At 44.5% G+C, this 27,090-nt stretch overlaps 1 protein-coding gene and 1 long non-coding RNA gene across 2 annotated transcripts in view; both read right to left on the reverse strand.

Annotated features, from left to right (window-relative positions):
* The window catches only part of SRRM4 (serine/arginine repetitive matrix 4), a 170,232-nt gene extending 149,006 nt beyond the window's left edge, over positions 1 to 21,226 (reverse strand). Inside the window, exon 1 of the mRNA XM_040250796.1 lies at positions 20,764 to 21,226. Within this exon, the coding sequence (XP_040106730.1) occupies positions 20,764 to 20,894 (131 nt within the window). The 5' untranslated portion in view covers positions 20,895 to 21,226. The remainder of the gene's footprint in view (positions 1 to 20,763) is intronic.
* On the reverse strand, positions 2,425 to 10,589 carry LOC120871116. Its single transcript, XR_005722958.1, has 3 exons — positions 10,472 to 10,589; positions 9,908 to 9,912; positions 2,425 to 2,437 (listed from the first exon to the last, which is right to left on the reverse strand). It is a non-coding gene; the product is annotated as an uncharacterized LOC120871116 (long non-coding RNA).
* Positions 21,227 to 27,090: the final 5,864 nt, after the last annotated feature.

A 27,090-nucleotide genomic window follows, 5' to 3' on the forward strand; every position in this document is an offset into this window, starting at 1 on the left:
AGTAATGGACCACTTCAAGGCAGAAGCAGTTAAGAGCAAGTGTGACCTCTCCGCCTTGGTTCACTTTCCTTGTCTTCTAGCTGGATCATAGCCTGGAAGCCATGTTACAGAGGTAGGTCCCTGTATGGCTTTATGAAGCAAAGCCCTTCTTCAACCCATATAGGACTAAGATATGGACAAGAAAGGACTGGATCATGTTAAGCCATGGAGATCCCAAGTAGTGCTATTTTTGCCTACCTTAACTTCACTATTTTTATTTAATGACCTTCTTGTGTATCTCCAAGATTATATCTATTCTGCTTATTCTTTGAATCTAAATGGTATAAGTAGCCAGCAGATGCTTTCTCATGGTGAGAGATTATGTTCCTTGGGAAAAAGGAGCTCTGGGGATCAATTCCAGTGGGTCTGAGGGATTCCTAAGAAAGAAGATGAGATGTGAAAGGAAGTCCCCATCTCTCCAGCTACACTGCCTCCCAGGTCCTCCCACTGAGCAAACAACCCCATGACTATGGAGAATGCTAATCTTTCATTTAGGTTAGGTTCTGGTAGACTGCCTTCATCTCTAGCTGTTTCTGGAGAAACCTCAGAACAGGCATAATTACGGCCCAAGTATAGGGCTGTCCACAGCAAGATGACTTGTAATCGCAAACTAGGCTCCAACGGGAAATACATTTTCTGTGTTCTTCTTCTTGCCTCTCTTTTCTAGGAGATGTTTCTCATACCTAGAAATAGTTTAACCCAATCCTGGCTAAAGCTCTGGTCTGGAATTACCCAAACAGAGATCAACACCATCATGGTCTTTAATACAGAACTGGTCACTGAAAACATGGGGTCCACTGGGGTTAAATATATTGGACATTTCATGGCTCCTGGGTCTGAGACCCTTGCTTTCTAGTGATTAGTTGTGCAGGAGGGAAACAAGGGTGCTAAGAATAAATGGTGCTCCTCCTTAGTTACAGATGACTAACTGTAACTAATTACATCTTGTTACACATGTCCACACTAACCAGTCAAACCTAAAGGAAATCAGCCCTGAATACTCATTGGAAGGACTGTTGATAAAGCTGAAGCTCCAATACTTTGGTCACCAGATGCAAAGACCTGACTCAATGGAAAAGACCTTGATGCTGGGAAAGATTGAAGGCAAAAGGAGAAGGGGGCAGCAGAGAATGAGATGGTTAGATAGCATTACCGACTCAATGGACATGAATTTGAGCAAACTCCGAAAGATAGTGAACAGAGGAGCCTGGTGTGTTACAGTCCATAGGGGTGCAAAGAGTTGGACACAACTTAGTAACTGAACAACAACAATCCTTAAAGAGAACCAACAAGAGAAGTACTTGCTCATTCCTATAGAATGGCAGATGCAGAGGTGTGCATCTAGGTGCTTCTTTGATGTGTCTGACATGTTAGGCTCTTTTCTAATTTATCATCTCCAATGCTCATAGTAATTTTACTGGAAGAAAATTATTCCCCTCATTTTAGAGATGAGAAAATTGAGGCCTGGGGAAGTGAAACATACAAGTAAAACGGTACAAGGGCTGGAGCTACTTGGCTGTGCAGTTCAAAGTATCACACATCATACACACTGTACAAAGGAGAGTCAGAGCAGAGCAGAAAGTACCTTCCTAACTCCCAGCACCATTTTTGATGTGTCAAAAGATGTGAAGAAAAAGGATACCTGCTCCACCCACCTTATAGTATTAAAGCACTAGAGCATGGCTCAAAGGCACAAATATACATAAAATATTTGAAAAATGTAAAACACTATATAAAAGTAAATTATTAACTACTAAACTAGTTAACTGGTTGACAAAGAGCCTGTATAGCATGGAGGTTAAACACATGGGCTCCGGAATCAGATAGGACTGCATTTGATGACATTTTGACCTTCCTGAACCTCAGTTTCCTCTTCTGCAAAATAGAGATAAGAATATTCCCCATCTCATAGGGCACTGTGAAGCTTTAATGAGTTAGTATATAGGAAATTCTTAGTATAATGTCCGACTCACACATTATTATTATTCCAAAGAATTCTATCAGACTTGGTTTGTTTTTTTTTTTTCCTGTGAAATAGAAAAAAAAATAATTCTACCCATATCACAGAGCTTTCATAAGTTGAAATTCTTTTAATAATGTGCCAATTCTGCTGATAAATAACCCCAAAGTTAACAGAGGCTGGACACAGCTGGGAAAAGATGTGGTGGGAGAAGACTGGGCTTCCTGAGGCCAACCCTCCCTGCTGCCTCCCTGCTCTGCAAAGCACTCAGGTGCTCCAGGCAAGATGAAGCTGGCATCCATCACCCTGGCTCTGAATTCCAGGGCCCCCAGCAGCAGATCTGGCTCCTGCAGCCTCCTAACATCCTGCTGGCAGAACACAAAGCCAGAAATAACTCCCTGGGTACAGGACACCCCTTCACCTCCTTCAACTCCCTGACTTGCCTAAGGAGGTCATGACATGTGTCCACTTAACATGGCATCTTGAGGATCAGCAGTGGGCAGGCTGGCCCTCGAATCCTGTCTTCACCAAGACTGTCTTGCCTTCTGAATCTCACCCAGTAGCCGACTCCTCTAGCACTTGTTGATTCAACAGATATTTACTGTAGTCCTAGCTTGTGCCAAGCACTGAACTAGACACTTTCCCATTACAAGTGCAGTGAAATCTCTTTACTCTCTAAACTACCCCTCCTGGGGTATAGAATACAATGCCTATTCATAGTTCTAAGTAAATATGGATTGGGTATCAGCTTTGTCCTGGGTCCTGTGCTAGTGGCTGATAAACAAGACAAAGCCCTCTGGCCATATACATTCACACACTAATTAACCGGTTCCAGGATTGCTCTTCTATTGACATTTCTATTAATCAACCCAATGGTTTATGTATTTAACAGTAGTTATCAGAGCTAGTTAGCCACTGTCTAGCTTCTTTAGCCTTGGGCAAGTCACTTTCCCTTTGTGAGGTTCTGCTTTCTTATCTGTATAATAAGGGGAGGGGTGTTTTATGATGAACATTAATTGAAACAATGAATGGAAAAAGCATGGCACCAAAGTGTTCAGTGTTTAGTATCAATAGTTGATCTGATCCTTCCCAAAGCTGTAGCATTCCCTTCCTGGGAAACATAAATATATAGCATGCATACTGCCACTTTCCTTTCTTGCACCAATGATAGACATCACTAATGGATCAAAGCACTCTTTGTTATTCATCTCAGATGTAGCCCCATATGCCCATCTCAACACAGTGATTCAGCTGACTGAAGCTCTTGACTCTCTCTATGGAACTTTGCCATCCTGCCCTTACTCACTCAGTTGTATAGGTCTCTAGTTTGGCCAACTCTCTAACGAACAGCTCTTTCCTCTCAACTTTATTCTTGGGTGTTGAGTGTAACCTCCTTAGAGACTGAACTGCATGGGCATAGGCCCAGATGCCTGCCGGTGGTGCTCATTATATGTATGTATTGACTGATAGGCCTCTGATCAGCAAAACTGGCTCCCATTCTTCTGACTTGTTGCATGATTTTGGGAAAGTCAATTTTCATCTTTGGACAATTTTGATATTATTTTTCTCACAGGTAGTAGAACATAGTAGTTAAAATCTTGACTACTGGGCACTTACAAGCTTGTGTTTGAATCTTGGATCAACTTCCTCCCTGTGTTACCTTGGAGAAATCACATAATCTTTCTGAACCTGGGCTTCCCCATCTGTTAACTGCAGGTGATTTAATAGCACCCATCTCAAAAACTTAAGGGGCTTAAAGAAAATATTGCATGAAAATGGGATACTATTTTGAGATATTGATCTATGTGTTTTTTCCCTCCCCACATTTTCCCCTTTTTTACTGTTTAAGCAAATCTTGGGTTCTACCCTCCTTGCCTCAGTGAAGGCATGTGTCAGGGTTGAAAAAAGGAAGAATATGAGAGTGTTTTTAGCTTTTGCTTTTTATAAAAGTCAAAGCCTTTAAGGAAGGGGATTTGTGGACTTAGGAGAAAGTCCTGAAGAAACACAGAAGAAAAAAGATTTCTCCAGAGCAGAAAGAGATTGTCTTTGCTGGGGAGAGGAGAGTTGAGGAGAGGAGAAAAGAGGGGAGGGGAGGAGGAAGAGGGAGAGAGCTGCAAGACCAAAAAGGTGCCACGTGGGCAGAAATGATGAGTGTCTCCGTGGTAATGTGCGTAAATTGATGGTCAAGATGGGCAAACTTGGGCAAGCAAAATAACCTCTCTGGACCTGTGTTCTCACAATATAAGGCTGTTTTTAATCACCCTACAAGTTCAGTGCAAAGAAACGGGCTTATCAAGGATCTGTTGTGCTTAACCTTGTGCTTAACATGTATCTACTTTCCGCTGCCCTTCCTCAACACCAATGATTCAGCTTGTGGTCCTCTGAATTGCCATCTTTGGGTTTAGTTCTGGACAAGAAAACGTGGTTAACTACCAATATCTCTTGTCTCCTTGTCTTGAAAGGTTATCCCTCTTCATGGATGGTTCAATAATCCTCTTGTAGGGAAGAGCACTTCTGGCATGAAAGGCACTTCCCGCTGCCTGACTCTTCTGAGTAATTGTCCAGGGTGAAAAAGGACCATCACTACCCCCAGGCAACACTTCACCCAGCCCCATGAGGTCAACCTCACTGCTGGGCAGTCTCTTCTCCCTGTGCTTGAGCTGTCTTTGGGTAAGCTTCCACTGAAGTGATCATCTAGAAACTTGAAAAGAGGAGAACAGCTAGGCCTCACTAGTGACATTCCCCATATCTTGCCTCTGGGGAAGAAAGTGTTGGGTAAGAGAGAAGACTGTGGCAACATGTATAGGGGTTATAATCCTAACTCTGACCCTTATAAGGTGGTAACTTTGGCAAAGTTGCTTAAACCCTCTGAGCCTTACTTCCATCTGCAAAATGGGGACAGTGGTATGTATCTACTGCATAGGACGGGGGTATGAATACAGTGAAGTGATAGCTACAAGTGGCCCAGCACAGAACTTAGTTTATCAATTGTTGCTGTTCTTTAGTCACTGAGTTTTGCAACCCCATGGACTGTAGCCTACCAGGCTCCTCTGTCCTCAGGATTTCCCAGCAAGAATGCTGGAATGGGTTGCCATGCCCTTCTCCAGGAGACCTGCATATCTGCATTGGCAGGCAGACTCTTCACCGCTGAGCCACCAGGGCAGCCCTAGTTTAGCAACAGGAAATACCTAAAATTGCATGGCAGTACCACTGACTTGCTAACCCTCGGCCAGCCGCTTTACCTGTTCAGACTTCAACGCTCTTTATGACAAACTTAACTCCTGCCCTGCTAATTGCTAGTTATTTATAGACATGTCTCTTCTACTAGAATGTAAGCAACTTGAGAGTAATCTTTATCTATTACTATGCTCTACATATAGTAGAAACTCAGTCCTGATGTGAAATCCCTTTGCACAAGTTTTAAAAAAGGATCATAGCAATTGTGATTCTTTGTTTCTGATAAAAATGAATAAGTACAATCATTTAAATCTCAATAGCAAAAGGCCTTAGAGAAAAACAAACAAATCTCAGCTGTCTAAATTCCTTGGGACCACAGTGTGTCAGGTGGCTTAAAAGAGAACTAAGACTGGTAGAACAAGTTCACCCAGGATTTATGCCTGTAAGGTATTGAAAAATAAATTATTTAAGCTGCTATTTCTTATCATCTGTTAAACAAAATTAATAAAACTTACTTTACCATAAATACAGGGAAATGGTGAAGAAGGCACAAAGTAGGTGCTCATAAATATTGGTTGGTTGGTTGATTGAATGAATGGATGGGTTGGAGGAGAAAATAGAGAAAAGATGAAGGAACAAATAGCTGGAGAATACATAAATGGGTGGATGAAATTATGAATAAACAAACTAATGGTTCCTTGATCAATGGATGAATGCAGGGTAGATGGATGGATGGATGGATGACTAGGTAGTAGACGGATAAATAAACGGATAGAGGAATAGATGATGAGTTAATGGATGGATAGGTGAGTGTGTCATCAAGTTCACAGCAAGCATGAAGTATTGTGCCTGGGAACAATGACCATGAGTGCATAGTGGAAGCACCTAAAAGGTCAGCTCGGGGTAGTTCTTACAATTATAAGCCCCAAATTTCTCACTCAAGAAAAACTTATTCTCCTTGTTTATTTCCCTTTCTTCTCTAGGGAAACTTGCTTCCAGTAAAGCTGCTTCATTAATGTAGCATCAAACTCCTTTAGTGAATTTGCTCACCCCAAAATAAAATTGGGCACTACTAGTGGACAGACATCTTGAGCTATGTTCTCTCTCGTGCATCACTGTGGCACTGGGGTGGAACGATGTAAACAGCTTGTCAAGAACTTCCTTGTTTCCATATGGTGCCCCTAATTGTTTTGACCTTTCCTTCCTATACCAGGAGATTGGCAGAGCAGGTATTTCCGACCAGAGCTAGTAAGAGTTATCAGCACAGGATTCAAATGGCACATCTGACATCACTTAGCTATGTGAGCTTAGACAAGTTACTTACCTTCTGATCCTTAATTTTCCCATCTACAAAATGGAAATTGTCATAATATACAACTGCCTTATAGTTCAGTGGATTAAGTGATATACTGCAGATAAAGCATTTTGCACATAGTAAGTACTCAGAAACTATGGTTAGAAGTTAAAACTTTGACTGATGAAGAGTTAAAACACTGAGATTCATGAGCTCAGTGAGATAGAGGAGTGAACTCTGGGAGTGAGGGGGCCCGAGCTCTGATTCACTGTTTGACTCTGGGCAGGCAAGTACCTTTTCCTTTCTGAGTCTTACTTTCTCCATCTGTATAATAGGAACCCATGAGCTCTGAGATTTAGGAGAATAATCACATTGTCTTTTGGTACTTTTCCTCCACCAAAATGATTCTCTGTTGAACATAAGCCTTAATGTCCTAGGGCAACCATTCCAAATAGTCAAGCCAGGAACCAACAATTATTCAAGTTAGAGATTTTCATCACCATGATACAGATGAGGGCATTGAGACTCAGGGTAGTGACATGACTCGCTCAAAATCACAGAGCTAATAGATGGTGGGATAGAATGCAAACTGAAGCTTATTAACTACAGTGCCAGAACTCATCCAACTGTGTGACACTTCTCCCTTGACATGTGTCACAGCGGCATTTTCTTGGCAAATGGAATGGGAGTTGATGCCTTCCTTAGGGTTGGATGAGCAGGATGGGTGGAGGCGCATGTTGAGCAGGACAACTGTCCAGGGAGAGGGAAGGAAACAGGGACGTGTGGACCAGAGTGGGGATGGTAAACATCACGTGGCTTCGATGGCATCTTGCCCAAGCCACAAACTGGAAAACATCAAAACTCTAAGAGCACTTAGACCACAGTCTGCAGTTCCTGCATTCAAACCATTGCCGGGGTTAGTCTGAGAGTTAATTTACTAAAGGGCCATAGACACTGTAGGTCCAGGGTGTAGGCCATAGACGCTGCAGGTCCATCCAGTGGTTTGGAATGTGGATGGGTACAGGCAGTGGATGGCAATCATACTGGTTCTCTTCTTCCTCCCTAGAACCCACTGATGCTCTGCAATGAGCCCACTGTCTATGGCACTAATTGCTCGTGGGCTTTAGGCAAGTTACCTAACTACTCTGGGTTGGATTCCTTCCATAAAATGAAGTTAGAGAGCGTGGGATGAAAAGACTCTTAAGTGTCTTTTATAGTGGTAGCACTGTAGTCTCTCACAGTGGCGACATGTCTTTTCTTGGGGGGGAGGGGTCATACATAACCTTTCCTGTGGAAGAAGGTTTCTAGACTTATGCTTCGTCCACTGCAGTTTGGAGGCTGATTTCCCTCTATTGGGCCTCTGCAATGATGAGGTAAGTTTCCTCCTAAGGCTCCTGAGCTCTGAGCGCCCCCTTGCACTTTTGGGGTCCTACTCCAAACTCTCCCTCCCTCCTTGGCCATTAAAAGGGATGTCACTCTAAGGGAATGTCTCCACTCGGGAAAAGGCACACACTGGGCCAGCTGAAAAGGGCCTGAGGCTGTACACTCAGTACAGAGAAAGGAAGGGGCCTTAAGGGGGCGACACTGGCAATGCAGCCTGGTCCATGACCACAGGCGGTCGTGCCCGTCCTCCCCTTGCCTAGTGGATCCAAGCTCAGGGCACAAGTTTCTTGGATTACACTTTTTGCCTGCAGTGGGATGGGGACACTGAACCTAGAATCAAGAGACCTGGCATTTATTCTGGGTTTTTATATGACCTTGAGCCTCAGTTTCTTCTTCTGCAAAATGGACATAAAACAGTCTCTTAACTGTTGTGACACTCAAATAAGACCAACAGTAATAGTTAAACCATCACTACCACCACAATAATAATGTGTCATTATTTCATGATGTTACTTTAAGGCAAGGCATTTCATGTCTCTCAGCCTCAACTGTCCCACTTGTAAAATGGGAATAAATTAATTTTTCTGCCTTCTTCTCCAAGGAACTTTGAGCAGTGTGGCATCTTAGAACTAGGTGTCGGGTGACCCATATGTCAGCTGTACCTCTGGCATTAACATTCTGATGCTCCACAAAGTGTCCTGCACACTCTCTGTGCTCCTGTTTCCCCACTTATAAATAAAGAGGCTGCATTCAAGTTCCTCAAATGTCCCCTAGGGCCCTCCCTACTTGACTGCAAACTAAACGCCACAGTGAAGTGACACTGACTTATTACCAGGAGCTGATCACTAGGATGTGCTGGCTTCCTGGTAGAAACAACTGTCCACGTGTAAGGAGTTGCCCTGAGCCTACCTACCCTCTCTGGGAGTGGGCTGGGCCCCAGAACCACCTGCCATCTGGCCTTGAAAGGGAGGCTGGCCAAAGAAAAGCCTCCTTACTGGCTGAAAGCTCTGAAATATGATCCCAGGAACAGCCAGAGCTGTTCACCTGCTCTGTGAGACACAGGCTGAGTACAGATGGACGTCTCTTCAGGATCCCTAGACCAGGCTTTGGGCAGCATATGCACAAGAGGACTTCATGGGGCAGGGCGCCACATCTCACAGCGAGAGGCGGGGGAAAGAGAGAGTGGTGTCTGATGGCCTGATCACAGCAGGGAAGCTAACACACAAACCGTGACATAATGCTCTCAAGCAGCATGTCACTGAACCCAGAGCTCACCCAGGCTGATTCAGACTATGTAAAGGCCTCGGGCAAATCCTTCCCCTTCTGTGGGTCTCAGTTTCCCCATTTGCAAAATGAAGAACTGAATTACATGAGTGGGCCCCAGAGATTTTTTGATCTCTTATCTCTCTTAGTAAGAAATATTTGAGAATGAAACCCTCATATAAGTATATTTATTTATAAATTATACCTGTACAGTTGTTATAAACAATTATAAATGCTATAAAATATACCCCTTCATCCTCCACATGTAAAATGAGGAGACTGGATGACCTCTAAAATCCCTTTAGCTCTAAAATTCTGATGATGTACATGTGTAGGTCCCTGAGTTTCCTTACCAGTACCATGCTCTTATATTTGCATACCCTCCACTATTCACTCAACAAACATTTAAAGATTCCCCAAACATGGGCCACTGTTCTAGATGCTGAGATAGAGTAAAGAATGAGACAGACATGGCCTCTACCCTCAGTAATTCAAACGGTTCTAAGAATTAAAGGAAACACTGCTATTTTTGAATACTGGGAATTCTATATGGTTCACACTATTAGATATGAAAATGATTTGCTGGGGAGAGAGAGTTACGATTCATGCAATTAATCAGCATTTGTTTGACCCCCTGCTATGTATCAAGTGAAAGAGATAAACCAATACAAGTTGACACAGTCCCCATCCTCTTTAGTCTGTTAGAAGCGGTACACTTCAACCAATGATCCCATGCATGCATGCATGCTAAGTCGCTTCAGTCGTGTCCGACTCTGTGCGACACTATGGACAGCAGCTCACCAGGCTCCTCTGTCCACGGGATTCTCCAGGCAAGAATACTGGAGTGGGTTGCCATGTCCTTCTCCAAATGATCCCATAAATCAGTAATAAATTACAAATTTGTTTAGACTCAAGAGAGGTACTACATTGATAAGAAAATTAATGTTGGGTGTGACCTAGTCTAGAGAATTGTGGGAGGATTCCCTAAGGAGATGACATTTGAGCTGAGATCTGAAAGTAGAGTGAGTAGGTATAAATTAGGCACCCGGGGAGAGAGAGTGCTTTCTTGGCATCATGTGCAAAGGCCCTGTGGCAGGAAGGGCATGGGAAATTTGAGGAACTAAAGGGAATGGGATGCAGCTGGACCAGATGGAGTGAGAAACAGTATTTTATTTATTTATTTTTAATTGGAGGATAATGGCTTTACAATATTGTGTTGGTTTCTGCCATACATCAGCAAGAATCAGCCACGGTATACATATGTCCCTTCCCTCTTGAACCTCCCTCCCACCTCCTATCCCATCTCACCCCTCTGGATTGTCACAGAGCACTGGGTTGAGCTCCTTGTGCCATACAGCAAATTCCCACTGGCCATCTGTTTTACATATGCTAATGTATACGTTTCCATGCTATTCCCTCAATTCGTCCCCCCCTCTCCTTTCTCTGTCCACAGGTCTGTTCTCTATGGCTGTGTCTCCACTGCTGCCCTGCAAATAGGTTCATCAGTAACATCTTTCTAGATCCCTTATATATGTGTTAATGTATGATATTTGTTTTCTCTTTCTGACTAGTATAATAGTCTCTAAGTTCATCCACCTCATTAGAACGGACTCAAATGCATTCCTTTTTATGACTGAGTGAGATCCAACCAGTCCATTCTGAAGGAGATCAACCCTGGGATTTCTTTGGAAGGAATGATGCTAAAGCTGAAACTCCAGTACTTTGGCCACCTCATGCGAAGAGTTGACTCATTGGAAAAGACTCTGATGCTGGGAGGGATTGGGGGCAGGAGGAGAAGGGGACAACAGAGGATGAGATGGCTGGATGGCATCGCTGACTCGATGGACGTGAGTCTGAGTGAACTCCGGGAGTTGGTGATGGACAGGGAGGCCTGGCGTGCTGCGATTCATGGGGTCACAAAGAGTCGGACACGACTGAGTGACTGAACTGAACTGAAACTGAATATACCACTATATCTATATCTATATCACGTATATCTCACAGCTCATTTATTCATTCATCTGTCAATGGACATCTAGGTTGTTTCCATGTCCTCAGTTCAGTTCAGTTTAGTCGCTCAGTCTTGTCTGACTCTTTGCAACCCTATGAATTGCAGCACACAAGGCCTCCCTGTCCATCACCAACTACTGGAGTTCACTCAAACTCACGTCCAGCAAGTCAGCGATGCAATTCAGCCATCTCATCCTCTGTTGTCCCCTTCTTCTCCTGCCCCTAATCCCTTCCAGCATCAGAGTCTTTTCCAATAAGTCAACTCTTTGCATGAGGTGGCCAAAGTATTGGAGTTTCAGCTTTAGCATCATTCCTTCCAAAGAACACCCAGGACTGATCTCCTTTAGAATGGACTGTTTGGATCTCCTTGCAGTCCAAGGGACTCTCAAGAGTCTTCTCCAACACCACAGTTCAAAAGCATCAATTCTTTGGTGCTCAGCTTTCTTCACAGTCCAACTCTCACATCCATACATGACCACTGGAAAAACCATAGCCTTAACTAGACGGAACTTTGTTGGCAAAGTAATGTCTCTGCTTTTGAATATGCTATCTAGTTTGGTCATAACTTTCCTTCCAAGGAGTAACCATCTTTTAATTTCATGGCTGCAGTCACCATCTGCAGTGATTTTGGAGCCCAGAAAAATAAAGTCTGACACTGTTTCTACTGTTTCCCCATCTATTTCCCATGAAGTGATGGGACCAGATGCCATGATCTTAGTTTTCTAAATGTTGAGCTTTAAGCCAACTTTTTCACTCTCCTCTTTCACTTTCATCAAGAGGCTTTTTAGTTCCTCTTCACTTTCTGCCATAAGGGTGGTGTCATCTGCATATCTGAGGTGATTGATATTTCTCCCGGCAATCTTGATTCCAACTTGTGCTTCTTCCAGCCCAGTGTTTCTCATGATGTACTCTGCATATAAATTAAATAAGCAGGGTGACAGCCTTCCATGTCCTAGCTATTGTTAATAATGCAGAAGAAGCATTTTAGAAATGATCTTGGGGGAGGTGGGCAGGAGTGGTACCATGGCTTGTAGTTACCAAGGACCTAAAGTTCTACCAACCAAGGGACAACAATGGTGGGGTTTAGATGAGGGTAGGGAGTTTGACTTACTTTTCATAGAGGTTCCTCTAGTTTGATATGGAGATGGGTAAGGAAGGTAAGGATAGAGGAAGACAGAGTTACTGACAGTGGTGTGAGATGGGAGAACCACAATGGCAATTATCTAAAGCTGATTGGACATAAAACAAGATGATTAAAACAAAACAAAAACACCCTTGACCTTATCTGAACTACAGTGACAGGATGTGCTGCAGGCAGAGAAGAACATAGCTGCCATCAGGCAGACCTGAGTTAAATCCTGGTTTCACACTTATAAATTATGTGACCTTGGACAAGACACACTTCACCTCTCTGGTCTCAGTTTTCCTCTTCTGCAAAGTGTGTGTGTGTGCTCAGTCATGTCCAGCTCTTTGCAACCCCATGGACTGTAGCTCGCCAGGCTGCTCTGTCCATGGAATTTTCCAGGCAAGAATACTGGAGTGAGTTACAGTTTCCTACTCTAGGGGATCTTCCTGAACCAGGTATCGAATCGAAGTCTCTTGTGCCTCCTGCATTGGCAGGCAGACTCTTTACCACTTAGTCACCTAGGGCACTTAAGTATAAATGTATCAGTTAAGAGCTCTGGGCTTTTATCACAATTATGACTCTTACCATCCACATGCCCATGAGCAAGTCCCATCTACTCTCTGAGTCTCAGTTTCCTCATCTGTACAAATGGGTTTTAAAAATGCCTCTCTCTTTAAGTTACTGTGAGGATGGAATCAGATGACAGATGAGACATGCTTAGCACAGGGCTAGGCACATAATAACATAAGGAGCTTGGCACACACATTCCCACCAGGAGAGGATGCACACACATATCATGAATACACACGTCAGGCCCAGATGGCACCTCTCTTCCCGTAGGAGTGGTAACTGTCTTGTAAAATTCCAGCTCACTTGCCTAAGCTTAACTTTTAATGAAGCTAGAGTACAGTGATCCGTTGGTGTTTCTGCTCAGCGAACTTGTCAACAGGATGTAAGCCCAGGGAATCCGGCAACTAGGGGATTCTCCTGATGAGCGACATTTGCGTCCAGAGGATCTTAATATTTGTTTTAAACAGACAAATGTAGACGTGAATTACTTAATGACTGTTTTAGGGTTCGGCATTGTTCCTGTATTTGGTTTGGCTTTGTCTCTATGACATCTTAATTCTGTGTTTTATTTCACGGAGCTCTACATACAGGCTGGTGGCATATGGGAGCTCCCTCAGCAAAATCTCCAGTGGAGATGGAGGAAGGGAAAAAGACCGAGAGAGGGAAAGAGAGAGAGAGTGCATAGGCTGTAGCTTCAAGGGTGTGCAGTGAAGGGAGACTGGGGGACTGCAAGGTGAGAGAAATAGTCTAGATTTGTATGCATGGATATGAGAGATACACCAAACCCTCACCACCACAGGAACAAGATTTGCCACTGCTATTTGGAAGTCTAAACAGTGTCTTTTTCAATTTCCTAATCTGATTGATCACAATCAGAGAGATTGTAAATTTCATGCTTGTCTATAATGCATGGAGGGGCCCAGCTAAGCTGACTCTGCTGTTCAAAGTCATCCCTGGCTGCATTAGAGTTGGGAGAGAGGAGCCAAGAAAAACAGATCAGACCCGGGTCCCTGACTGCTCCTGGGACTCCCCCTCCATCCTCCTAGCCTAGGTGTTGAGGACCTGTTAAGTCCTTAAATGTCTTACAAGGCTTGACCTGTTTCCTGCCTATGTCTAGCAAGTCATCTCCTGTGAGACTCCTCCACACTTACTCTGCTCTGCCCACATCAACTTCCTTGTTATTCCTCAAATATGTCAAACTGCTCCACCTCAGGGCCTTTGTATGTTCTGTTCCCACAAACACTTTCCCCCAGTAATCCTCATGGCTGACTCTCCCTTCTCCAGGTCCCTGGCCCACTCCCACCCAATAATGCCAGCCCCTCCCTAACCCTTTAGCCCTTTGCTCGGCTTTATTCCTCTTTTAAGCACTTACTACTGCTTAGCCTTATATTATTTCTTTCTTTATTATTTTTCTCCCCCATGAGAGCAGGGCCTTCATGCTGCTCACTGCTGCACTGAGAAGGAGCTCAAGAAATCTGCTGAATGAATGAATGGAAGGATGGCTTTGGTTTTTAGCCTCATGCAGCTTCTTCCACTTTGTGCACTCATTCCTCATGGGTTTATTTTCTCTTTGACATGTACGGGCTCACTCTGATCTCCCCACCGTCGGTGGCTGCTTGAGGAATGCAGACTGGATTTCGTTTTAGCCAGAACTAGACCATGAAGGACAAGAAACGTAATGGCCCAAGCCTGAGACTGTATCCTTGAGCCACTGACAGGGGAGTTGGGAGATTTTAAGGGCAGTTCCTTCCTACAGGCCCCCTTCATTAGCACTGACTAAGATCCCCATAAATAATGCCCTCCTCCCCCCACCTGAGAGTTTAGCCCCATAAAAAGGTTCTGGGAAAAGAAAAAGTTATTTCTTGATACTCTACAAGGGATAAAGGCCTTATTCATTCTGATCATTCCTTGCATTTGTAGGTAATACTGATGAAATAAAAGAATCATTCCCATTTCACAGCTGAGATAACTAACAATTACAGTATGATGATAAGCAAGGATTCCACGCTTCACTGAGGATCTCTTTCTCTGACTTTCCACATCCCCCTTTCTTTCTGCCTATCTACAGTATAGTGCTAAGACTGCCTCACGCACACACACTCATGCTTATGTCTCCCATTGCTGCTGAATTCCAAGGCCCTCAAATGAAAAGACTGCATTTCATTCATTTTTTCCTCCCTGACGGGCCTGGCACGTAGTAATAATAAGAACGATCATTTATTATTAATAGTAAGAGCTAACACTGATGGAGCCCTCACAGCGTGCCAAACAGCAGCTTTCCATAAATTAGTTCATTCAGTCCTCCGAACAGCTCTTGGAGGTGGCTGCTATTATTAGCCCCATTGTATGGATGAGGAAACTGAGATTGACAAGGTCAGGGTGCTTGCCAAAAGCCACTGGAGCCAGTGAGTGTCTGCAAACAGTAAAAGGAAACAATTCTTTTAATTAGTTTGCCTTGGGGGCCTGTTGGATTTTTAAAACGCTCTGTACAAATCTCCACCGGCTCTTTTAGGCAACTGTAGTGAGAATGATCTCACCACAACCACGTGAGATGAGTATTTTATCTACGGGGAAACTGAGGCATGGAGAGGTAGAGTGACTAGCAGATTCCAAAGCTAGGAAGTAGCTTTGCAGGAAGTCAGACTGGGTCCATCTGACTTCAGAGCCCAGGCTCTTCATTGTCTTACCTCTTCCACCCCAGAAATAGTCTCTCACACCTCAGAGAAAGTCTTAGTAATAAGTAAGTATTGAACTCCAGCTTTGTTAAGCCCCTGCGAACTCTTCCACCTCACAGGAAGGTAAATTGAGCCACTCCGAAAGAAAGGATAATTTTAAAAATGTGTAGTGCCCCTGCAGGATGACCAAGGTGCCCATGGAGCAGAAGGCACCTAACCCAGACTTTCATTCTCATTCATAGGATGGAAGAGATGTCCCCACCTCTATGGTGGCCGGGAGTTAACAGGGACTCATACAGGTTTGGAAAGCACTTCCAGGTGGGATTAAGTTCAACCTCCTGTCCATGGACCAGCCTACACGGCCACTCACCCAACCACACAGATCTCTATATTTAGAGAGCTTCATTCTGACACTGTGCTGTGCTGTGCTGTGCTTAGTAGCTCAGTCATGCCTGACTCTTTGCAACCCCATGGACTGTAGACCGCCAGGCTCCTCTGTCCATGGGGATTCTCCAGGCAAGAATATTGGAGGGGGTTGCTCGAGTCAAATCTATTTGCAGGGTGTGTGTGTGTGTGTGTGTGTGTGTGTGTGTGCGCGCGCGCGCACACGCGCGTGCGTGTCTGTCTGTCTCCCAGTCTCCCAGGTTTGCACTGATCATCATCGTCCTCAACCTGTCAGGATGGGGTTGGGGTCGGGAGAGGGCTAATCTGATGCTGGGTTTGCGCCATGTGTACTCATTTAATTAATGCTATAAGTTTCATTGAACATTTACTGCAGCCCGGGTCTCTAAGACAGCACGGTTGCCAAGTGAATATGGCAGTGTCAGAAATGATCCCCTCACGGATTCTGTACACCATTCACCAAATTTCACCTTTCAGAAGGAGAAAGGCTTGACCCAAACAGTAACACTCCCTTTGCAGAGAAAACGTTCATTCATTGCTGGACAAGCATTTTCCCTGACCTTTGTCTATTGGCTCTTAACCACAGGAAATCGCCTCCCATCAGCCCCTTACTCTGCTCCCAAAGACAAGAGTCAGCACAAATGTGCTAACTGATCTCTTGGCATGAAGGGGAGTCTTGAATTAAATGATTCAAAGGCATTTTCCCTGCCTAACAATTTGGCTGTCTTTCCCTTTATGCAGTAAAATCTCTGATAGTTTGGAATTTATGATCCTTTAGACAGGAATTGGGCTGAAGTCTGCTTCTGGACTATTCTGTATGGAAAGGATTTTTGAAGAAAATAGCTTGCCAAAAAAAATAGGAAAGGGAATGCTTACTTTATTTAAGGGGGGGCGGTCACCTCTCTAGCCCTTTACAAACACTCCTGTATCTATGCACAATTGATATGCTAATTACAGACAACAGTTACATATTTATTGTCTTTAACTACTCTTCATTGATACGATTATTATTACAGTTTGAGTTGGCCTGCAACACTAGATTTCCCACTCTGAGCCTAAACTTCTTGGATACAAACTTTCCTGGGCTAAGGAATTTAAAAAGAGAATTAATTAGTGCCAGGAAAATTACTATACTTCTTTGGTAGGGTCAAAAGAGGCAGTCTCAGACATCCCAAGTACCTTGTTGATTCATGCTGGTTCTCTTCCACCTGGTAGGTGGTGAGGTTTGCCTGGGATAGCCCCCATTAGAGCTTCCATCCTGGAATAACCACTCATAGATGACCCTTTTTACCTTTGATATGAACTACAAATTATATAGTCACTCTAGATTTGATGGATTAGGGGATTAAAACTATGGTTTTCAAGGAGTTAGAACCTTGGCTAGACTGCCAGTGCTTGGTCATCCCTATACAATCTGAAAGGATAATCCATAAGGATATTGTACCAATCAAATCTGAATTCAGACCGTTCTTTACCAGCCCTCCAACCGCCCTCAACTGAAAGTGCTGGATCAGAAAGCAGCTAAACTTCCCCTGAGTGCAAAGTCGCTTCAGTCGTATCTGACTCTTTGCAACACTGTGGACTGTAGCCCACCAGGCTTCTCTGTCCATGGGATTCTCCAGGCAAGAGCATTGGAGGGGGTTGACCCAGGGATCGCACCCGCAGCTCTTACATCTCCTGCCTTGGCCGGCTGATTCTTTACCTCTAGCGCCACCTGGGAAGATCAACCTTCCCCCAGGGAAGGAAATACGGGAATTTAGGGAGGAAAATATTGGACTGCTCTCATCCTACCCACTCCATCTCAATGCAGTTGCCTGTTAGGAGTTGAAAGCTCACAATTTTTATGGTCATCATTATTAGGGGGAGAAATGGATAGACAGGAAAAACACGATCAATGTGTATTAAACAATCACTATGGCCCTCACACTGTGGGAAGTGCTTCACCTGACTCAGTTCTCCTAACTCACTGCCTGAGATGGCTACTATTGTTATTTCTATTTTCAAGCTGACAAAATAGGCTCAACTACGTACAGCCACTTGCCTAAGGCACTTGGCTAAATGGTAGAACCTGGGAATCCAGGTTCCTGTGAAGCTCAGTTCTGAGCTCTTAACCACTGTGATATACTGCCTCCCACTCTGCTATGCTGTTCTGACATTTGAGTCAGACATCTGCTTGCAACTTGATACATTATAAAGATATTGCCTCATCAAGTATACCTCACAGAAGGGGAGAGGGAGACGGACCAGGGGGTGCTTTGCTTGGAGAAAGGTTGTATGGTGTATGCATATTAGTATGAAATCAACTAATTGCATGTAAGCTTCTATCCTGGTACTTCAGAAATAGATTTAAAATATCCTGGGGAAGTTCATTCAGGGGGTATTCCTCATCCACAAACAACTATTAAGTGTGTAACAAACAGGACTGGCTGGAGGTTCATCCTCTCCCTTCCCCAGCTCTTTTGTCAGATCTGCTGTCTGTGAGCTGGGCCTCATTCATGAAAGGAGACGACATTTCTGATGAGACAAAGTCCCCAGACTGCCTGGGGAGGAAGCTGCTGGGCCCAGATGATGCTATGCCCGTGCCTCTGTTTCTTTCCTTCCTAAGAACTCTGCTTTAGAAACAAGGTACTTTTATCGTTAAGTAAGCACAGAACATTACAAAGGAGATAGAAACTGACCATCACTGGATGTGGATGGTGTGGGTGAAAATGGGCATGTTTCAGGTTGTGTAGCCAGTCTGTTAAGAGACAACTCCAACCCAGCCCTTCTTGAAGACTTGAGTACAAATGTTCCCTGCTCACTCTCTACCTCAAACCAGGAGTAACAGCTACAAAGCTGGAATCTATTCTACAGAAAGGCCACGCCTGTTACAGAAGTAATAAGACAATCCTTTCAGCATGATATAATTCAGGGGCTAAATGTTCAGACTTTCACCTTGGGAATGGGTTTTCCGGGGGCAGGAAACTAGGGACATTAAAGGACACCAGGAGTGAAATGATACCTGGGTGGGGAGGGTTGGCCATTGTAAGAGTTTCATATGAATTAAATTAGGATTTGCACAAAGCCTCAGAAAGCATGACGGTTGGGAAACCTTGTGAGCAATTAATATGACTGAGAGTATGACTAGGAGAAAAAGGCATGATAGTAACAGACTGACAGACAAAAGGTGAAGATACCAAGCAAGGTGGACATAAGGTATGTTTGTCTGAATTAAAATACCACCAGGAATCTGCTGTCCTCTTCCTGCACCTCTGAAATATGGAAGACTCTGGACCAACTGCCACACTTCTAGTTTCTAGTGAAATTTCCTTTAGTCCCTTTTACAAGGGCATATTCTGTGGCCAACGCAGCACTGATTTGCTAACAGTAGGTGCACTCCGAAGGTGGAATGGATGGCAGAAACCCAGGAAGATAAAACCACTGACGTCAAAGCTCTCTACAAAGGACCTCCTTCTAAGCAGAGTAACATCAGCTTTTGGTGGTACTTGGTGTTATTGTTCCTCTTCTCCAGCCTGTGTCAGAGGATATCTCCTTATCCCAGACACAAATACTGGCTGCTGCTGCTGCCACTTACAGCCTGCTACATCCTGCTGGCCTGTCATGTTTCTAGTCCACCCTTCCCGAACATGGGACACCCATTTTTCTAAAGACCTGTATGAGCCAGGTTCCTATCAGACTATGAAAAGTTCTCCAGTCTGAGTTTGATTCTTAAGGTATGACTCCCCATCGGTCCTCCACCGTACACCCACTGGAAAGTTCAGATGCAACTGTGCCAGATCAGACATTCTGTCTGAAGCCCTTTCCCAGACATGTTTTCAATCTACTCCCAAATGAAGCCTGCCAGGATTAATAAATCCTCTAAGTGGTCTTCCCTGGACCACTTCTTTCTTTTTCTCCCACCCAACCACTCATCCAACACCAGCAAAAGATGAGTTTTCATACAGCCTTGAGTTTTCCTGAGAGAGGGCACAGCCTTCTTCCTTTCATTCCCAAACTCCTCTAAACTGAATGATTTATGAAAAGAATTGGGTTTTCTCTGTCTCGGAATGCTTCTGTTGCATGCAACCTCCTCTCTGTTTCACCCCACATCTTCACACTCTTTCTGCTCTTCTTTCATTTCTTCCCTCATCCTCCCTCCATCACACTACTCTACCTCCACATAAGGACTGGCTCATTTGCCTGAGTTCAAAGCAATCACATTCTTTTTGAAAAAACAGATTAAACTCTTCTGAGATCATCTTCATGATCTTGGGAGCTCCTCCCTGACTCCTGAGCCCAGAGTCCTGGTTTTGGATGCTGGAGACTAGATAATTCAGCAGCAGCAATAGCCAGAAAGGCAAAGAGGAGGGTGCTGTTTAGGGTGTATCTGAGGGAACAGCATATGGGCTTTTGTCAAAACATTCAGAGCTCCCTAGTTTCTGAGCTGAGTATAGAAATGTGCCGCTGTATCTGAACAAGGCTTGAGCTAGTTCAATCTTCATCTTTTCTTGTACAGCACCCCCGACTGCCTCAATTCCACCGTTTGTTCACCCCCTGTCCTCGGAGCTCTGTGATACCAAGAAAAGTTTCTCAGTCAAGTCATCTCCCACTGCCACCACCCACCCAAAGACAGCAAAACCTCTCAAACAGCAGCTGCCAGGTCAGCCGGTTGAGCATTGCTCCCCCTAAAGACTCTCTGTCCCTTCTCAACAGCTTCCACCTCACACAAGCAATTAGTTCCCATGTTCCAGCGGGAGATACAGAGTAGTGATGGGAAAAGACAGGCGCCCTGGCCCAGCTGCCTGCATCCACCCCTCAGGGCTTGGGGCACAGGCCAGAAAAGGGGGACTGCCAGGGTCTCCCCTCTTAAGCAGGAGGTCATTACCTTGGCAGCGGCTTGCGGGCTGTGATACTGGCGACAATGATGCTCTCTGGACGCGGGGTAGCCACGGCTTTAAAGGTTCCTCGCCAGAACTTCTCAAAAAGCTGTTTCTCTCCTTGCTGAACGCTCGCCATAGCCAACCCAAAGGGCCCGGGGCTCCCGGGCGCTGTCCGAAGTGCTGAAACGTGGATTCCAAAAGGGGGCACACCGGGCTCGGTCCCTGTCCGTCTGAAACCGAGAAGGGTGGGGTGCGAAAGACAGGGGTTCAGGGCGGGGGATGGGGCGCCTCAGCCCGGGCCAGCTGGGGCGAAAGAAGGCTTGTCCACCCGTTCTCTTCGTTTTCTGGGTCAGCTCTGGGCTGCGCTCTGACTGGCGGAGCCTCCGCACCCCAGGAAAGGAAGGGAGGACTGGCTTTCTCGGCAGCGCCGGAGAGAAGAGGCGCCGGGGTCGTCTGTGTGTGCGTGCGCGTGTGAGCTCCGGCGCGCCCGGGTTTTGTCTCTCTCACAATGTGACGTTGGAAGAGGAGGCTGGTCGCGCGAGCTGCACTTTCCTCCCCCCTCTCCTCCTCTCCTCCTCCCCACCCACTCCCTCCTCCTCTGTCTCAGCCTCCTGCCGCCATCTGCATAACAAAAGCCCGCAGGTCTAGGGAGGAGAAAGGGCGGGGCGTGCGCCTGTCACCAGGGCCCCGCGGCTACGGAGTTGCAGCGCTGACCCCTGAGAAAAGCAATCCCGGCACCCGAACTGAACCAGGCGTGAGATCTTGCTTTCCAGCTCCCTCGCCTCCCCCTCCGTTGCGGACTTTCCCCCAACCCTTTCTTGCGTGTCCTCTGGGCCGGGCCACCTCCCTATCCAACCCCTTCGCAAGTCCTGTAGAAGATCCTCTGTTGTGGGAGGTAGAAAACTTAATCAACCCACCTTAGTCAACCTGCCCCCCCCCCACCCCCGCACCCCGCCTCACTTCTGAGAGGGACTGTCTACAGCAGCAAAGGGGTAGGGGTGGAGTCTTCTGAATTCCTCTTTGAGCCTGGGTGCCAAGCGAGATCCTCACCACCCAGAAAGTGCCATTTGATGGACAATCCGTCACCAATTCGGCCTCTCGCCATCTGCCGAGCCGGCCCCGCCCGCAGAGGGGTGCAGCCTTACATCTGTGCATGCGGCTGTAAGGGATGTCTCTTTGTGCCTCACAGCCAGCCAGCCAGCCCGACGTCCCGCTGCCAAACTCATCCAAAGGAAAGAGTGCCCCCACCCCGCCCCATCCCATCCAGTCCTGGGGAACTCTGCTGCAGCCACTTTTTCTTAATACTGCATGTCTCAGGAGAGGAGTCCCATTTGGAGAAGAAAGGTCTTGGGGGAGGGATCTGAGGGGAAAATCAGAGGATTATAGGGGGATAGTTACTTTTCTGTCTCTCTCCATCTTCTACCCCCTCCCAGTCCAACCCTAGTCCCAGAAAGTGGAATTTAGAATCACAGTAAGACCTAGAGGCAGAGATCTGGGCAGAATTTCTGTCCTTCACCGCCAGGGTTTTCAATAAGAAAGACATGCGGAACCCCCCTTAGCCCATCTCTCCCTTGGAGTCCTTTTATCTCAGCAGAGTTGTTACTCCCACTCCCCAGACCTCACATTCCTGGAAGGAGGCTTTGCCAAGTCTTAAAGGCCTCCCAGCTCCTGCCAGTGCGTCTTGGACATGGGAATAAACTTCTTGCTGATGGTGATAGCCATAGGGACCCAAGGGACCAGGGCACCATTGTGAACTTCTGAAATTCTTTAAAAGAGAATAGGAGGAGAATATGAGAGAAAGGGTAGGCAGAAGGCAGTGCGAACTCTGAAGTGACCGAGTATCCTTCCAGAAATGTATCTGCATTTGGATTTGGATTTGGATATTTGCCTGCCTGCTGGTGACAGTGCCTGAGAGCACTGCTCACTCTGCAGTGACCCCTTCTGGTCAACAACTAGAGATGCATTTGCTGCCTTCTTAAACTGGGTTGCCCTGCCAGCAGGTGGAGGTAGGGGCTGGGGAGCTTGGAGATGAAGGAAAGGGAAGGCTGGGCTCACATATGTTCCCTTCCCTCCCTCCTGCCTCAGATTCCCACTCACTGATCACTCTCAGGTATTATTTCCCACTCTAAAGTTGATGTCATTTGAAATGCCGTTGAGAACTGGCTCCTTAAGTAGTCTGAGATATTTGAGACCATCCTTAGTCATGACATTGGGGCTCTGAATTGAATCACTCGCAGGGGAGAGGTAGATGAGATCCTAGCCCCCACAAGAAAAATCAACATTTCCCAGCCTGTTCCTGTTCTAATTCTTTAGAATATTGATAAAGTTCCAATTTTGTACAATATTGTCTCTTTTGAACATGAATAGCAGCCAGGTAATGTGGGAGGGGAAGCTGTTATTATTGCATTTTAAAGGTGATGAAGCTGAGATGTAGGATGGTCAAGTGACTTGCCCCAGGTGATTTGATATGAGCAAAGGGAGTCTGTACAAAATACAGTGGCATCGCTGACTCAATGAACATGCTGCTGCTGCTGCTAAGTCACTTCAGTCGTGTCCGACTCTGTGTGATCCCATAGATGGCAGCCCACCAGGCTCCCCTGTCCCTGGGATTCTCCAGGCAAGAACACTGGAGTGGGTTGCCATTTCCTTCTCCAATGCATGAAAGTGAAAAGTGAAAGTGAAGTCACTGAGTCGTGTCCGACCCTCATCGACCCCCTGGACTGCAGCTTTCCAGGCTCCTCTGTCCATGGGATTTTCCAGGCAGGAGGACTAGAGTGGGGTGCCATCGCCTTCTCTGTTGAGCAAGCTCTGGAAGATAGTGAAGGACAGGGAAGCCTGGCATGCTGCAGTTTGTGGGTTCGCAAAGGGTTGGACAAAACTTAGCGACTGAAAAACAGAATACAGACTCTGGTTTTGCTTGGGGGCGAGGAGAATCTTGGGATACCAGGTACCCCAAGGTGACACAGTATGAAAACTGTCAGATACCAAAGGAGTCACATACTTAGAAGCACATGGTGTTGAGTTTTCTAAGTTGGGAGTGATGGATGATAAGTTCTCGAGCCTCGCAGCCAAATTCCTGGGTTCAAATCCCACCACTAATTGGTTAGAGTCGGGACTCCAATTAAAATCAATTTGCTAGCCATTTCTAGAGAGTGCTTCTTTACCTGAATGGTATAGCTCTTTCATTAGAAAAATGGGAAATCAGGGAGAAATGATTCTAGGATTTGCAAACTCAGGCACTCTAGAGCAAGAACTACAGAGATTCTTACACATTCTTTTCTCTGATGATCCAAAAAGGCAGCATCACTAGGTCAGAGAAATAGCTATGCTCCTAAAGCAGTTCAAACTCTACCTAACTGACACTACTGTGTTATTGCAGTAAACCCCTTACTTTCTCTGTCCATAAATTTTCTGAGTATAATACGGCTAATCATTACCCACCATCATCAAGAGACATCAGGGTACCTGACAGTCTATAACCATTTCCAAAAGTCCAGTGAACAGTGAATGATTCAAATAATTACTTAGATAATGGGAAATATGATAATGAGCCCAATTCATCTGTCTTTGTGCCCTTATAAAGGATCATACCAAACTATTCAAATTATATGATACTGTATTTCTTCATATAGACTTTTGGGGAGAAAAAAATGATTTTACTACTCTGGGCTTACTAATCCTCACTTCTTGGAAGCTTTATCTTATGTCTAATTTGAATACAGCATTTGCTGTTTTTTATCCATTTCTCTTCTAGACTATGGAAAGACACTGCTCCAAATGCTCCTGGACTAACAGAATAAACCAGGAATCCTCCTCCCCTGACTGCATAGTTCCTCAAGAGACAATAGACTGTCTTAGATAATAATAACTGCGTGTATTGCATAAGTGTTACTATGTTTTATGTTCTAGTCACCATTTGTGCTAAACCTTTCATAAATGTTATCTCATTTAGAGTAGAGACTTAGACAGACATTTCTCCAAAGAAGACATCCAGATGGCCAACAGGCACATAAAAAAGATGCTCAACTTCACTATTAGACAAATGCAAATCAAAACTACAATGAGGTATCACTTCACACCAGTCAGAATTATTGTTGTTGTTTGGTTGCTAATTCATATTTGACTCTTTTGAAACCCCCACAGAATAGCCCACCAGGTTCCTTCTGCTCATGGGATTTCCCAGGCAAGAATACTGGGGTGGATTACCATTTCCTTCTCCAGAGGATCTTCCTGACCCAGGGACTGAACCTATGTCTCCTGCATTGGCGGGTGGGTTCTTTACCACTGAGCCAACAGGGAAATGATCATCACAAAAAGTCTACAAACAACAAATGCTGGAGAGGGTGTGGAGAAAAGGGAATTCTCCCACATTCTTGGTAGGAATCTCAATTGGTACTGCCACTATGGAAAACATCATGGGGAGTCCTCAAAAAATTAAAAGCCGAGTTGTTATATGATCTGGCAATATTACTCCTGGGCATAGATCAGGAAAAGACTCTAATTTGAAAAGTTACAGGCATCCCAAGTTCAGAGCAGCACTATTTACAACAGCCTGGTGGCTTAGACAGTAAAGCATCTGTCTACAATGCAGGAGACCTGGGTTCTATCCCTGGGTCGGGAAGATCCCCTGGAGAAGGAAATGGCAATCCACTCCAGTACTATTGCTTGGAAAATCCCATGGACAGGGGAGCCTGGTAGGCTACAGTCCATGGGATCGCAAAGAGCTGGACATGACTTCACACTAATGTTTTTGACAGATGAATGGATAAAGAAGATGTGGTGTATAAATACATATGTATGTATATATCCATTGTGTATATACACACACACACATAATGTAATACTACTCAGCCATAAAAAGGATGAAATAATGCCATTTTCAGCAACATGGATGGACTGAGATATTATCACACTAAGTAAAAGTAAATCAGAAAGAGAAAGACAAGTAACACACAATATCACTCATACATAGAACCTAAAATATGATATAAATGAACTTATTTACAAAACAGAAACAGACTAACAGATATAAAAAACAAATTTATTGTTAGCAAAGGGGAAAGAGGAGGAGGGATACATTAGGAGTTTGGGGTATAGCAAATACAAACTACTATATATAAAATAGATAAATAACAAGGTCCTACTGCATAGCCCAGGGAACTATATTTAATACCTTGTAATAACCAAATGAAAGAGAATGAAAAAGAGAATATAAATATCTGAATCACTATGCTGTACACTAGAACTAACACACTGTAAATCAACTATATACTTCAATTAAAAAGAAGCTTCTCATTTAATCCTTGTCAACAACTCTATAAGAAAGGAACTATCATGTCTGAATTTTGATTTGGAAACTGACTTTCAGAATGGGAAGAGGGTTCAGTGTGTGGAAAGACCACATATTGGTACACACAAAGAAGAGGCTGAAGAGAACACAGTGATGGAAGAATGGAAGGAAAAAATGGAAGTTAATGATGGAGGAATACACTCAGTGCAATGAAATGAGAGAACTGCCGTTATTCTGCCCAGTTTTAAAAGCCAATGATATTGTATTTATCAAAGTGGGATTCCTTGGAACCCTGGTGGCACCACCCCTCAGAAGGTTGTAGGTGATACCCAGGCAGATGGAGTACTAAATAACATCAGAGCACATGGTTATATATGGTCAGAAAGTATTCCTTTTATCACTTGTCTTCCTAGTCATTAGGTTACCTCCAGAAGGAAATCTCCATAGTCTGATTTTCTGAAAATGTCTTAAACACATCTCTTAGGACTTAATTTCAACAGTGAAAAAATGACTTCAGATTCAGAAGCATGGGCAATTAGCATGTGATAGTACTGCTCTGTTTTCACTGAATTTATTTTTGTAGTTATCTTCCATTATTGACATGCGACACTAGTTTTTCATTTCTAAAATGTCTGCTTAAGGACATTTATTAGGTAAAGAGGTGACTCACTTTTAACCAGCTTCTTACTATAGAAACTTCAAACATATTCAAAAATAAAGAGACTAGCATAAAGAGCTCCTGTGTACCCATTTCTAAGTTCAACAATTATCAACACATAGTTGCTTTTTTAAATTCTATTCTGGCCCTCTTTCCACACTCCTAAATTATTTTGAAGTATATACAAGAGATTGTATTATTCTAGCCAGTTGTAAATATTGCAGGATGTCTCTCAAAAAGATAAGAATTATCTTTTTTTTTACGCATAATGGCCATATCATTATCACCCTAGACAAAATTAACAATAATTCCTTAATATCATCAAATATCCAGTCAATGTCTACTTTTCCCCAACTGCCTGTTAAGTGTTTTTTGTTTGTTTGT

The sequence above is a fragment of the Oryx dammah genome, unplaced genomic scaffold (genome assembly GCF_014754425.2).
Source record: "Oryx dammah isolate SB20612 unplaced genomic scaffold, SCBI_Odam_1.1 HiC_scaffold_12, whole genome shotgun sequence".
Classification (NCBI taxonomy): domain Eukaryota; kingdom Metazoa; phylum Chordata; class Mammalia; order Artiodactyla; family Bovidae; genus Oryx; species Oryx dammah.